The following is a 13,552-nucleotide window of genomic DNA, read 5'->3' on the forward strand; positions in this document are numbered from 1 at the left end:
AAATGATGATGGAACCTAAGAAATGTTATATCACTTGAAATTTATATCAGAGCAACATAGTAAATTACTTCTAAAAGGAGTAGCAAAGCTTAATAAATTGGCTACACAAATAGACCTGTGCAAGCGTGATATTGCATATGATAGCTGTATTTGAATTTCCACCTAATGCAGGTTGTAGAATGCGTGTAAGCTTGCTATCTCGATAGGGAACATGACCCCTGCAATAAATATTAGCTATAGTCAATTACAAACAAATAGAAAGAGGTAACATTCTTTAGCAATCATAGAACTTACCCTTGACTTTCAGCACCTTCACTCAATTTTTTAATGACAGTTCCTAGGGTCATCAAGCTTTTATTGATGTGGGAACCCTCCCTAAGGCGAACACCTTCTGCTCCAGTTTTTGCAGCACGTTCTGAACCAGCAAGATCTACCAAATTCTGGAAACAAATATACACATCAGAATGCATATGAATATAGCATCCATAATTCCAAATGCAAACACTATGAGGAAGATGACCCCAAAATTGAATAGTAGGTTCAGCAATCACATACCAAAACTGATACGCGAACGGCATCACAAGAATTGTTGATATCTTCATCTTCATTTTTATCCCGACTCTCTATTATCTATTCGATACAATGATATGGTAGATGAACATATATAACCAGATAACTAATAAGATTGGAAATATGAATAATTATACCATGCGAAAGATAGTGTGGGACCGACTACTGTACAAATTCATGTTTGTCTCTCCAATATGCCGATGAGCTGAAATTAAAGGCAAAAAACATAAGATTAGACTAACATTGTCCGGTATATATAACAGGAAGGAGACATCGAAATAAGGACTAAGGAGTGACCAAAAGTGCCCTACACAAGGGTGATTATGAGGAGATTTAAAAATGGGAAGGAAAGATGAAAAATATTTAAACTTTTAAAGATTTAAGGTAATCAAAATTTAGAAATGTGAAGTTTTAAAAAAGAAAAGCCTCAGAAATGAGGAGTACTAAAAGTCAATAATTGAACTTGAGCACCCATAGCACCTTGACCTAGGTAACATGTTATTCAAAATATACAAGAGCAACAATGTAAGCCACATAGACAACATTTAAAGAAGATAAAAATGGCGCTTTTGAGAATTAATTAAACAAAAACAATAACAAAAACAAAAACAAAAAATTATGAAATGTACAAAGAAAATAATACATTCTCCAAACTCCATGAAATGAAGGACTTGCTCAGGAGAGGCAACAATTTCTTCTCGCAAGCCAGCAACGTATATTCCCCTCTGCAAATATAAGGGAAATAGAGTAAACAGACAGTGAAAGTGTGAAACCAACAAGATATTACAATATCATCACAGTAAATAGCACAGTACCTCAATACTTTCATGAATCTGCAGTTTTCGGTGCTCAGGGGCCAATAAATCATTTATTTCCTCATTATAGATCTCCATATAGGACATTCGCAAAAGAAACTCTCGATCCACATCCTAATATAGAACAATGAATTATTACATTTATATACTCCAAAATTTCAACAAAATTTTATAAATAAAAAAGCTGTTACAAAAGTCAATGCACTAAAAAAGAGTTGAACAAAATTCTAAATCCAAGTGCTAGAAATCAATATTATTAGGAAGAATCACATAGAAGACTCAGATAGATGAGTAAGCTGCGAAGGTGAAACCATAAGTAACAATTTCATAAGTTTCCCCATGCAAGACCTAGCAACTTGAGAGTTAAAATTTTCCATTATAATCAGAAGAGTCCTTTATTAGAATCAGTGTAGTAACAGCGGCCCCATGGCTCATGTTTATATGCCCCAACAACACAAGATCAATCACCTTTTTCGTGAATAAGTGATCTCTACTTCACGAGGCCATGATCAATCAATTACATAGTATATGCATCATACCAATAAATAAGCCCCGGAAATTAAACGGAATTGTATAACCACTTGAAGCAAAGGAAAAACCCAATCTCATAAATGTTACCAAGGTAACATAGTACAGGTCAAGAATGAATCTTATTGAATAAATTTCAAAAACATGTAATTGCACATTAATTTTCATGAAGCACAAGAGGATCTTGGTTGAAGTACCTGCTGAATTGTTCTGAACAAATCACGCACTGAAAGTGGAATAACCCCCGGTTCTGCTTCCGAGCCTCGCATTGTGTATGTTTTCCCACTGTTTGTTTGCCCATAAGCAAACACAGTGCCTACAGCAAAGAAAATGAGATTATTCTAAGCAGTCTCACAGTCACAGCCACAACATATAGTTGCAGAAGCAAATAACAAGCCGAGTTTTAAGATTCAGCCTATAAATCACAAAATTTAAGAAATTCACAAATGTTTATAAATTATAAAATAATGTCAATCGTACAAATTTCACAGCCACGGCATATAATTATGAAAATTTTCAAATAAAAATTTGCAGTGGAAATTGCACGGACCGTTGAAACCACGAACGGCTGCGGAGACAATTTCTTGAGTGCGAGCCTGATAGACCTGAAATGTGTTGCACTCTTCGCCGAAAATCCGATCTACGAAACGAAAAAATTCAAAGAAAAGTGAATTTTTCAAGTTCCAAAACCCTAAAGAGAAAGAGAAAAAGGAAATTTGAGGTTAGTAGTTAGTACCGAAATCGAATTTGGAGGAGTTGTTGGTGGTGGAAATGGAGTTGCCGGAGATTCGCCATGGACTGGTTTTTGCGTCCTCTTGAGATAGCGGCCTTGCACGCACAGCCACGTTTATTCTCTCCATTTCCACTGTGTTTTGTGTGACGCTCGTTGAAAACAATGAAAAGACACTCTTTTGGGTTTGAAAATTGTTGTTCCCGCCTTGAGGACGAGTTAGAGTTTCGCAGTTCTAAATTACGGAAATAACCTGAGGTATCATTTTAATTTTTTAGTTTAGTTTAAAGTTGCGTTTGAATACTACTTATTTTGCTGAAAACTGAAAATAAAAAAAAATAATTCCTAGTTACTGTTTACACTCACAAAATACTGTTCAATTTGTCTTAATGCACTGCTCATGTCTCATAAATAATACATGAGATGGGTACTAAATATATATATATATATATATATATAAAGAGCAAACTACACTGCTATAAAGTATAAAGTTTCAAATTTTAAATTTTAACTCATGAAGTTATATTCTGTTGACATCAATAGCCTTCCATCTATATTTTCTGTTAATTTAATGGTTAATTTGGATAAAAAAGCAGTTGATTCAAACAAAATATAATTTTAGGAGTAAAATTCAAATTTTAAAACTTTATGATGTTAGGAGTGGGAGTCCAAAGAGAATGAACCATCAATAGGATCCACCCAAGGTATAGTTGGACCCAATTGTTCATCGAACCAGGCCCAGCTCAACCAAGACAATCAAAGTGCTAGGAAGATCAAGGAACTGAGGAGGGCAATTCGCCCAATGAGGCTGAGGAATAGATACTTCTCAAAAAGAAAAAAGAAAAAAAGTCATAAAGGCTATGAGATTGAAAACCGAGGAGGAGGTGTAAGAATAAGAGAGTGAGGAAGCTTCTAGATAAAACATTCATCACATTTGCATTCAATACACTGCATCAACTCAGTCTACCACATTAATGGCAGAATGACCCCTGAACAGTACCCTCACAGAAGAGAGATCGGAAAAAGTTTAGAGAGAGAGAAATAGAGAGAGAAAGAGACCAGTGTAGTACCTAGAGCTATATTTCTTAAGAACAATTGCTCCTCAACTAGCCCGAGAAAAGACTTAAATAAGAATCTCTCTTTTCTTGCTATATTTCTATCAAGTATTGTTGTTCTTGCTAATCTCTTTTCTCCAATTATCAAACCATAGTCCTAATAAATCAAAGTACTGGCCCTAGCTACCCACCTCTACAAATTAATTGTATTGGGCATCTATCCTAGTCCACTCTTAGTGGACTGGGCATGGGATTAACTTTTGCCCCCTACAAGTGTAAAATCCAAGAACCTCTATACTTTAGAGGTGTAATTTGCACAAGTAAAATGATGGAAAATGTTAGGAATAAGAAAGGTGAAAAACATTTTAATTTTAATTTTTCATCGGTCTTAGTTGTAAGTCGCAAATTAAACTCTTTATGTTTAAGTTTATTTTGATTTTGTCACCTTTAATTTATGCTTAAAACTTGGAATTTCATTCCTAAATTTTTATCAAAATCAAAATCAAAATTCTATCCCATTTTAATTTGAAGAAATGTTATGTTTATAACATTTTCATAACACTTTCACAACAAATTTTAAATGGTAAATTGTTATTTGATTGTTATGAGTGGATAAAAAAATAATTTGGATAAAGTTTAGTTACAAAATTAGTTGTAGTTTAAGACTATAAACTCACTCAACAAAATAAATTTTACAACATATTTTAAAAATCTAACTGTTGAATTGCATGCTCTTTATGTTTTTAATACACATCTTAAATTTTTTGGCAATTGGATATTATTTACTATATGATTTATAAGCTTATATTTTGTGCATAATTTTAAATTACAAAAACTTGCAATTTAAAAAATTTATTGATGACATAGCAATTAATCTTTAATTTTCTTGAAATTTTGCAAGCATGGAGAATATAAGAAGAAAATGTAATCCAATGGTGGATTTGTCAAAATTCACTTCTAATAAAAAAAAATATGGACAAAACTTAAATACAGTATCCTAGGTGTTGTTTCTTAGATTTCCCTCTTAAAATTCAATCATGTGACTTCTTAACTAAAAAAATACACTTTCATCCCATGAAAAAAAATCTACATGGTAGAATTTTAAAAATGAACCTAAAAAACAATACCTAAGTATTGTACTTAAGTTTTGCCCAAAAGATATTAAATAACAACTTAATAACAACCTACTAGGCAAAATAGGCAAATGTCCATTTCGCGCAAAAAAAAAAAGGGGGCAAATGCCTCATTTTCCAAACTAAAATGCCCATCTTTTTAAACTCGATTTTCTTAAAATCGAGTTTTAAAAAAAAATCTAGAGCCCTATAGTGGCATTTTAAGGACCTATAGCGGTGTTTTGTAACTCGAGCTCTATACAAGTTTTTTTTTTTTTTTTTTACCTATAACTTGAGTTCATGGAGCTCGAGTTCCAAAACGCCGCTATAGGCTTCTTAAAACGTCACTATAGGCTTCTTAAAATGCCACTATAGGGCTTAACTCAATTTTGAGAAAATCGAGTTTCAAAAGAGGGACATTTCCCTAATTAGTTTGGAAAATGGGGCATAATGCTATTTTTTTTTTGCGCGAAAAGGGCATTTGCCCATTTCGGCCTAACTTATTACAATACTACCTATAATTTGTTATGAAAATATTATGAACGTAATACTTCTTTTTAATTCAAGTCATCATGGGCTGATTGATTAAGTGGCAATTAAATGTTCTTCTAAACAAAATGGGGCGACTAAATGTTAGCTTGGTTCAAAATAATATCGTTTCAATGTGCTAAAACTAAGATGTTTTATCAACGTTATGAATATAAAATTTTTATCACTTATTTGTTTTTTTTTTCTTTTCATTTCCCCTTTCTCTTCTCCTTTCCCTTTCCCTTTCCATTTCCCCCTATTTACACCAACATACGACCACATCAATTGACTCCATCGGTCATCGTAACGACTTGAAAGATCAAGCCAAAAATACAAAATAATAATAATAATGTGGGGAGTAAAAGGTCCCAAGCGGGCATTTGGGCCCTTGGGCTCTAGCAAGGAGGGCCGATCTGTTCTTGGGCTAAGAATTTGTTAGTACTGTGGATCGGCCCATACGCCGAGGGTCCGAGGACACATCCGAGGGTGAGTTTCTCCTCGGACAGACCCAAGAAAACTTGTAAACTCAGTACGAAGGTCAAGGCAGAACTCTGGAAAGATTGTTGGTTAAAAGGGGGAAGCTCTGAACCTTCTGGATACACTGATGTTAGAAAAGTATCATGAGTCAAGGCTGCCACCTCCACATTAAAGACTCTGCACCTACCTCCCTGGTCGCATTAATGGGGAAGTGACCCGAACAATGAAATGGGAAACTTTTGGTCACTATTCAAAGGCACTAAGGGAAAAAATATCTAGGGGGAGGGGGTTTGAGCAACACGTGGATAAAGTGTCAGGAAAGGAAGTATTTAAGGGGGTGAAGGCCAAAGAAAAGGGGGCGGTCTGTAACTAAGAAAGAAATTAAGAATTGTAATCTTTAATAAAGAAAGAGAAATAATACAGAAATAATCATCGGCTCACGTCCGAGGAGGTCCACCACAATTATCATTCATTGTTTACAAGTGTTTGCACCCTATAGCCTGTTATCAAGTTCTCAGTATCTTTAATCTAGATTTCAAGCCCACACTCTACAAATTTCATTGTTTAAGGCTCATTGGGCCTGAGCCCATAATAATCTTTGGGTCCAGGTGCAATTGTGCACTTACAATTGGCGCTGTCTGTGGGAATCTAGTCAAAAAGGAGTTGGGATACGATGGCAGGCCTAGGTTCTCACCATGCAGAATCACAGGGATCACAACCGGAGGATCATTACGAGCGTCTTGAGCGTCAAAGGGATCGTGAGGGAAGTGTCTATACAGAATACCCTAGGGCTAGCCATACTCATGGCGGGGGTAGCACCACCCACGAGGATGGTGCTAAAGCCATGCAGAATGAGATTAATCGTTTGAAAAGAAAACTGCGTCGTGCCAGACGTAAGCCTTCACCGTCCTCGTCTAATCCTTCCTCAGCGGAGGTCCGGGAAGGTAGTTATAGCTCGAGGTCATGCTCACCCCCCAGCACAATGTCCTCTTATAAAGAGGACGACCCGCCAGCTCGCAGACACAAGAAACTTCCTTCTAGGGGCTTGGGGAACGATGCTATGAGTCGGGCGTTGCACCAACTCTCCAAATCTCCATTTTCACGGAGGATTGAGAAAGGGAGGCTTCCTAGGAGGTTTACCCAGCCCACCTTTACCATCTACAATGGCCGGACTGATCCAGTGGAGCACGTGAGTCACTTTAACCAGAGGATGGCAGTGCACTCTCATAACGAGACCCTGATGTGTAAAGTTTTCCCCTCTAGCTTGGGACTTGTTGCTATGAGGTGGTTCAACGGCCTTAAATCGGGGTCTGTAGGTTCGTTCGGGGAGCTTACTAGAGCGTTCGCTTCGCGGTTTATCACGTGTAGCAAAGTGCCTCGGCCATTAGACTCGCTGTTATCCATGACCATGAGGGAATGGGAGACGTTGAAAGCATATTCCGACCGGTACTGGGAGATATTTAACGAGATAGATGGTGATTTTAATGAGGTGGCCCTCAATACCTTTAAGGTAGGTCTCCCTACTGATCACGATTTGAGGAAGTCCTTGACTAAAAAGCCTGTCCGCAGCATACGACGCCTCATGGATCGAATTGATGAATACAAAAGAGTAGAGGAAGACCAGCAGTAAGGAAAGGGTAAGGAGAAGGTTATCCCGTAAGAGAAAAGGGATTTCAAGTCGGACAGATACCACAACAACAAGCCGAGGAGAGATTACATTGGGCAGTCCGGCTCGGCAGTACCTCAGGCCATGAACACTGTGTTTCGAGAACCAGTACACCAATTATTGGAGAAAGTTCGTAAGGAGCCCTTCTTCAGATGGCCTAGTAAGATGGCAAGAGACCCTACGAAGAGGAATCAGAACCTCTTTTGTCAATACCATCAGGACGTGGGCCACACTACCGAGAACTGTCGGACCCTTTGGAACCACTTGGAGCAGCTTGTCAGTGAAGGAAAACTGAAGCAGCACATGTGTCAACCTAATGGGCAGGGCAGTCAATCTGGCTCAAACAATCAGAAGAATAATCCATCTCGGCCGGCATTGGGAACAATTAACGTTATCTTTGCTGCACCTAGCAGGACCGGCTCAGGTCCCACTAGGGTGATGGCGGTTTCCCATTCTCAGGCCGAAGAGGCAGGCTCTAGGCCGAAGAGGTTGAAGGTGGATTTACCCGTCTTGGGATTTTCTGAGGAGGATAAGGTTGGTACCATTCAACCCCATGACGATGCTCTTGTGGTCACCCTCAAGATAGGGAATTATGATGTAAAGAGGGTGATGATTGATCAGGGCAGCGGTGCAGATATCATGTACCCTGAAGTTCCCCTCTGGGGAATACGTTGAAGAGATTCTCGGCAGCCAATCGGTGGCCAGGCAATGCATATCGGCCGCAGTGCTTCATCAGACAGAAGCCGAGTCATCGGTTTTGCTCATCCAAGACTCATAGCAATTAACAGCTCCGGATGCACCTAAAGCGGTGATAGGAGAGGAGGCTGTTTGTGAGGAGTTAGAGAAGTTTTTGATAGCGGATGACCCAGAAAGGTTCTTCCAAGTCAGCGTACGTTTGCCGCACCAGGAGAAGATGGAGTTGTTGGAATTCCTGAAAGGCAATATTGATGTTTTTGCGTGGGATCCTTATGAGGCTCCGGGCGTAGATCCGAGCTTCATTTGTCATCATTTAAATGTCAACCCCGCCATTGTTCCGAGAAGGCAGCCACCTCGGCGTTCTTCCAAGGAACATTCCGAGGCCGTCAAGGAGGAGGTGCTCAAACTCAAGAGGGCTGGGGCTATTAAAGAAGTTTTCTACCCCGAATGGTTAGCGCATACGGTTGTGGTCAAAAAGAAGAATGGAACGTGGAGAGTATGTGTAGACTTCACGGATTTGAACAAGGCCTGCCCTAAGGATTCATTCCCAATGCCGCGTATTGATCAGCTTGTGGACGCCACTGTCGGACATCTTCGTATGAGTTTTTTGGATGCCTTCCAGGGTTATCATCAGATTCCATTGGCATTGGAGGATCAAGAGAAGACTGCTTTCATTACTCCAACAGGGAACTACCACTATAAGGTCATGCCGTTTGGGTTGAAGAATGCTGGAGCTACCTACCAAAGAATGATGACCAGGATGTTCGAACAGCAGTTAGGGAAGACCATTGAGGTATATGTGGATGATATGGTGGTGAAGAGTAAAACAATACCTTCACACGTTAAAGATTTGGCTGACACCTTCCAGGTGCTAAGAAAGTACGAGTTGCGCCTTAATGCCTCAAAGTGCTCTTTCGGCGTGGGATCCGGAAAGTTCTTAGGATATATGATTACTCATAGAGGGATAGTGGTAAACCCAGCGCAGGTCAAAGCTATTCAGAATTTGTAGCCCCCTCGGAACCCAAAAGAAATCCAGAAATTGACCGGGATGATTGCCGCACTGAGCAGATATATCTCTTAGTCAGCTGACCGGTGCCATCCTTTCTTCCAGTTGTTGAATAAATGGAAGGGGTTTCAATGGACAGAGGACTGCGTGTTAGCCTTCCAACAGCTTAAACAATATCTTTCTCGGCCACCCATTTTGTCTCGCCCCGAGGCGGACGAGGTCTTGTTTGCTTATCTGGCAGTGGCCGTCCACGCGGTCAGCCTGGTCCTCATAAGGGATGAAAGCGGGGTGCAAAGACCGGTCTACTACGTTAGCAAATCTTTGAATGAGGCTGAAATGCGCTATCTACTCTTGGAGAAAGCACTTCTGTCCATAGTTCATGCTACGCGAAAACTTCTTCATTATTTCCAATCTCACACTGTGGTGGTTCTGACCCAATTGCCTCTCAAGGTGGTGTTACGCAGCGCCGATTACTCTGGCAGGGTGGCAAAGTGGGGAACCATTTTGGGAGTCTTTGACATTAAATACAAGCCTCGCACCTCGGTGAAGGGCCAGGTCCTTGCTGACTTTGTGGCAGAATTTACCGAACCATTGCTAGAGGAAACTCTGAAAGAGGCACACATGGATGGAAAATCAGTTGGTGTGGTCACAGCCGCATCACCTCCGACTTGGAAATTGTATGTGGATGGGACAGGGAATCAGAGAGGATCTGGTGTCGGACTTGTCCTGATATCCCCGGAGGGAATTGTCTTCGAAAAATCTCTAAGGCTGTCATTCTCGGCTACTAATAATGAAGCCGAGTACAAAGCAGTCTTGGTGGGCATGAACATGATACATAGGATGGGTGGAAAGGAAGTCCATGCGTTCTCGGACTCTCAGTTAGTGGTCGGCCAGGTAACGGGGACCATGGAGGCTAGGGACCCGAGAATGCAGGAATATTTGGCCTAGGTCAAGCGTCAGCAAGCTGAATTTGACTCCTTTGTCTTAGCTCACATTTCTAGGAGTGGAAACACCCATGCAGATTCTTTGGCCACATTGGCAACGTCTTCGGCTCAGGGTTTACCTAGGATTGTCCTTATGGAGGATTTGCTAGAGCAAACTCTTATCACTGTCAACGCAGCTCGCATCCATCTGATAAGGCCTGGACCTAGTTGGATTGACCCGGTCGTATCTTTTCTTAAGAACGATATCCTTCCTAAAGACAAGTCTGAAGCAGATAAGATACGCCGAAAGGCGCCACGTTTCTGGTTGTCCGAGGACCAGAAACTGTATAAACGATCCTTCTTAGGACCGTACTTGTTGTGTGTGCACCCTGAATCAACGGAAGCACTTCTGGAAGAGCTGCATGAAGGGATTTGTGGGAGCCACACCGGGGGAAGATCCTTAGCCCATAGAGCTCTGACTCAGGGTTATTGGTGGCCCAATATGCAGAGGGAGGCTCAGGATTATGCTCGAAAATGTGATCAATGCCAGAGGTTCGCCCCTAATATTCATCAACCTGGAGGGGTTCTAAATCCTCTCTCCAGTCCCTAGCCTTTTGCACAATGGGGATTGGACATCGTAGGGCCATTTCCGAGGGCTGCAGGAAACAAAAGATGGCTCCTCGTGGGGACGGACTACTTCACTAAATGGATCAAGGCCGAGCCCTTAGCAAATATCAGAGACGTTGATTCCAAGAAGTTTTTCTGGAAAAACATCGTCACTAGATTCGGTATACCACACACACTTATCTTGGACAATGGTGTTCAATTCGATAGCAAGGCTTTTAGGAAATATTGTGGCGATATGGGCATCATAAATAGATACTCCACCCTAGCTTATCCTCAAGGAAATGGGCAAGCCGAGGCCGTTAACAAGGTCATAGTCAGTGGGCTCAAGAAAAGATTGGACGATGCGAAAGGCAGATGGGTAGAAGAACTCCCACATATTTTGTGGACATATCGGACTACACCGCGCAGGTCCACGGGAGAAACGTCATTCTCTATAACTTATGGAGCCGAGGTGGTGATACCTCTAGAATCTGGTTTTCTCACCCTGAAGACGAGTTCTTTTAGCCCGGAGAATAACGATGACCTCCTGGAGAAAGGTCTTGATTTAGTTGAGGAACGGCGCGGGGCAGCTATGGTCCAAATGGCTTATTATCAGCAGAAACTTAAACGGGGATATGATGCCCACGTGAAGCTAAGGCCACTCGCACATGGGGATCTTGTACTAAGAAAAGTTGTGGGCACTTCTAAGAACCCAGCTTGGGGTAAGCTAGGACCAAACTGGGAAAGCCCCTATCGCATTGTTTCAGCAGCAGGCATAAGGTCGTATCGGCTAGCTGACCTAGATGAAAGAATTGTACCACGCCCATGGAATGTAAATAACTTTCGAAGGTATTATTATTAATAAAATTTGCTTTTGTTAGTTAGCAGTTCAAAGTTATAAATACCTTAGGGGCTTGCGGTTACTATTCTTAAGTGTCAAACAGAAACTTGGTTAAGTATGGTCCTCGGACCACAAACCTTGTGGAAATTGATATCTTGTCATTTGTTAAACAGAACCTTAGTTATGCCGGGTCCTTGGACCTCCTGCTTTGGGAAATTAACATTTGAAGTTACTATTCTTAAGTGTCAAACAGAAACTTGGTTAAGTATGGTCCTCGGACCACAGACCTTGTGAAAATTGATATCTTGTCATTTGTTAAACAGAACCTTAGTTATGCCGGGTCCTCGGACCTCCTACTTTGGGAAAATTAACATTTGAAGTTACTATTCTTAAGTGTCAAACAGAAACTTGGTTAAGTATGGTCCTCGGACCACAAACCTTGTGAAAATTGATATCTTGTCATTTGTTAAACAGAACCTTAGTTATGCCGGGTCCTCGGACCTCCTACTTTGGGGAAATTAACATTTGAAGTTACTATTCTTAAGTGTCAAACAGAAACTTGGTTAAGTATGGTCCTTGGACCACAAACCTTGTGAAAATTGATATTTTGTCATTTGTTAAACAGAACCTTAGTTATGCCGGATCCTCGGACCTCCTACTTTGAGGAAATTAACATTTGAAGTTACTATTCTTAAGTGTCAAATAGAAACTTGGTTAAGTATGGTCCTTGGACCACAAACCTTGTAGAAATTGATATCTTGTCATTTGTTAAACAGAACCTTAGTTATGCCGGGTCCTCGGACCTCATATTTTGGAGAAATTAACATTTGAAGTTACTATTCTTAAGTGTCAAACAGAAACTTGGTTAAGTATGGCTCTCGGACCACAAATCTTGTGAAAGTTGATATCTTTTCATTTGTTAAACAGCACCTTAGTCACTGTTCTTATTCTTATCACACGCTTTGTGGAAATCAGTATCTCATCATTCATTAACTTAGGTCTTAAGTTCTATATCTTTACGTGTTAAACAAATTTTTGTAAGGAATGGCCCTCGGACCTTACATCCTACTGAAAGTAATACCTTAGATTACAAAAGTTTAACCATCATATGAGTTTTTTAACTAAAGCATTGTTTAATATCCAAACTAAGTTAATCTCTGTCAGGTTCTTAAGTATTCTACTTTGCAAAGTAAATATGCGCATGGCTGTGTGGAGGTTATAATTGTGCAACTCCTGGAGTTAGATTTGTTTATTTTGTTCTTCCTTTAACTATGTATTAATGAGAATTTTTATGACAAGCACAAAAAGAATAAAGTAAAACAAATACAACATGAGTGAAAGTCAAACAAAATTGTCTTTCATTAATAATTCTGGCATACATTACATGCTAAGTTCTGATTACAAAGAAAGAGAAGTCCTAGGCTAGTCCTTAAACTCATGGAGGGGGGTTTTGCTGAGAAGTGCTGGTTGCCTCGGTGTTTCTTAGCTCCAACTCAAAGGAAGACAGAACTTGTTTCCCTTTGTCTGCTGCAGTTGTTGGAGGGACAATGGGCTCCACACTCTGGCTCAAGCCCTTCTCGGCATCCCCACCCTTCCTTCTCTTTGTTGGAACCTCGAAGGTTCTATGGGATTTGGAACGAGCTCTGGGACCATGAAAGGAAGAGCGGGAAGGAGCTGCCTCGGGGCGGGAGCAACGGCGGGAGCCTCTTCTATCTCCTGTATGTCCGGAAGGGAGCCAAACGTTCTCGGACTTCACTTAGCTCCGAGGCCGAGGAACCCTACTAGGTTTAGAGCTTCCCCCGGACTTGACGACGTACTCCCGCCAAGGCCGCGAAAGCCTCTGTCAGCTGCTCTTCTGTTGCAGCTACCCCTTCTTCATAACTCGCCTGCTTGGCGGCCTCCAGAGAGCGCTTGAATGCGCTGGCTTCCTCCTTCATTCGCGTAAGCTCCTTCTCCAAATCTGAGCGCTCCTTCTCGGCTTAGGAGAGCTCGTCATCCT

At 40.7% G+C, this 13,552-nt stretch overlaps 1 protein-coding gene across 5 annotated transcripts in view; it reads right to left on the reverse strand.

Moving 5' to 3' along the window:
* LOC142609648 (kinesin-like protein KIN-7O) overlaps window positions 1–2,801 on the reverse strand; it is a 29,253-nt gene extending 26,452 nt beyond the window's left edge. For all 5 annotated transcript variants that reach the window (XR_012839644.1, XM_075781290.1, XM_075781288.1 and 2 more), the window contains exons 1-9: window positions 2,650–2,801; window positions 2,464–2,553; window positions 2,111–2,229; window positions 1,386–1,499; window positions 1,214–1,295; window positions 708–775; window positions 556–630; window positions 295–440; window positions 116–218 (exon numbers count right to left, since the gene is read on the reverse strand). Coding sequence is in view for 4 of the 5 variants with exons in the window: in XM_075781290.1 (XP_075637405.1) it covers window positions 116–218; window positions 295–440; window positions 556–630; window positions 708–775; window positions 1,214–1,295; window positions 1,386–1,499; window positions 2,111–2,229; window positions 2,464–2,553; window positions 2,650–2,773 (921 nt within the window). In the remaining variant the exon portion in view is untranslated. The remainder of the gene's footprint in view (window positions 1–115; window positions 219–294; window positions 441–555; window positions 631–707; window positions 776–1,213; window positions 1,296–1,385; window positions 1,500–2,110; window positions 2,230–2,463; window positions 2,554–2,649) is intronic.
* Window positions 2,802–13,552: the final 10,751 nt, after the last annotated feature.

This window comes from Castanea sativa, chromosome 9 (assembly GCF_040712315.1).
Source record: "Castanea sativa cultivar Marrone di Chiusa Pesio chromosome 9, ASM4071231v1".
Taxonomy (NCBI): domain Eukaryota; kingdom Viridiplantae; phylum Streptophyta; class Magnoliopsida; order Fagales; family Fagaceae; genus Castanea; species Castanea sativa.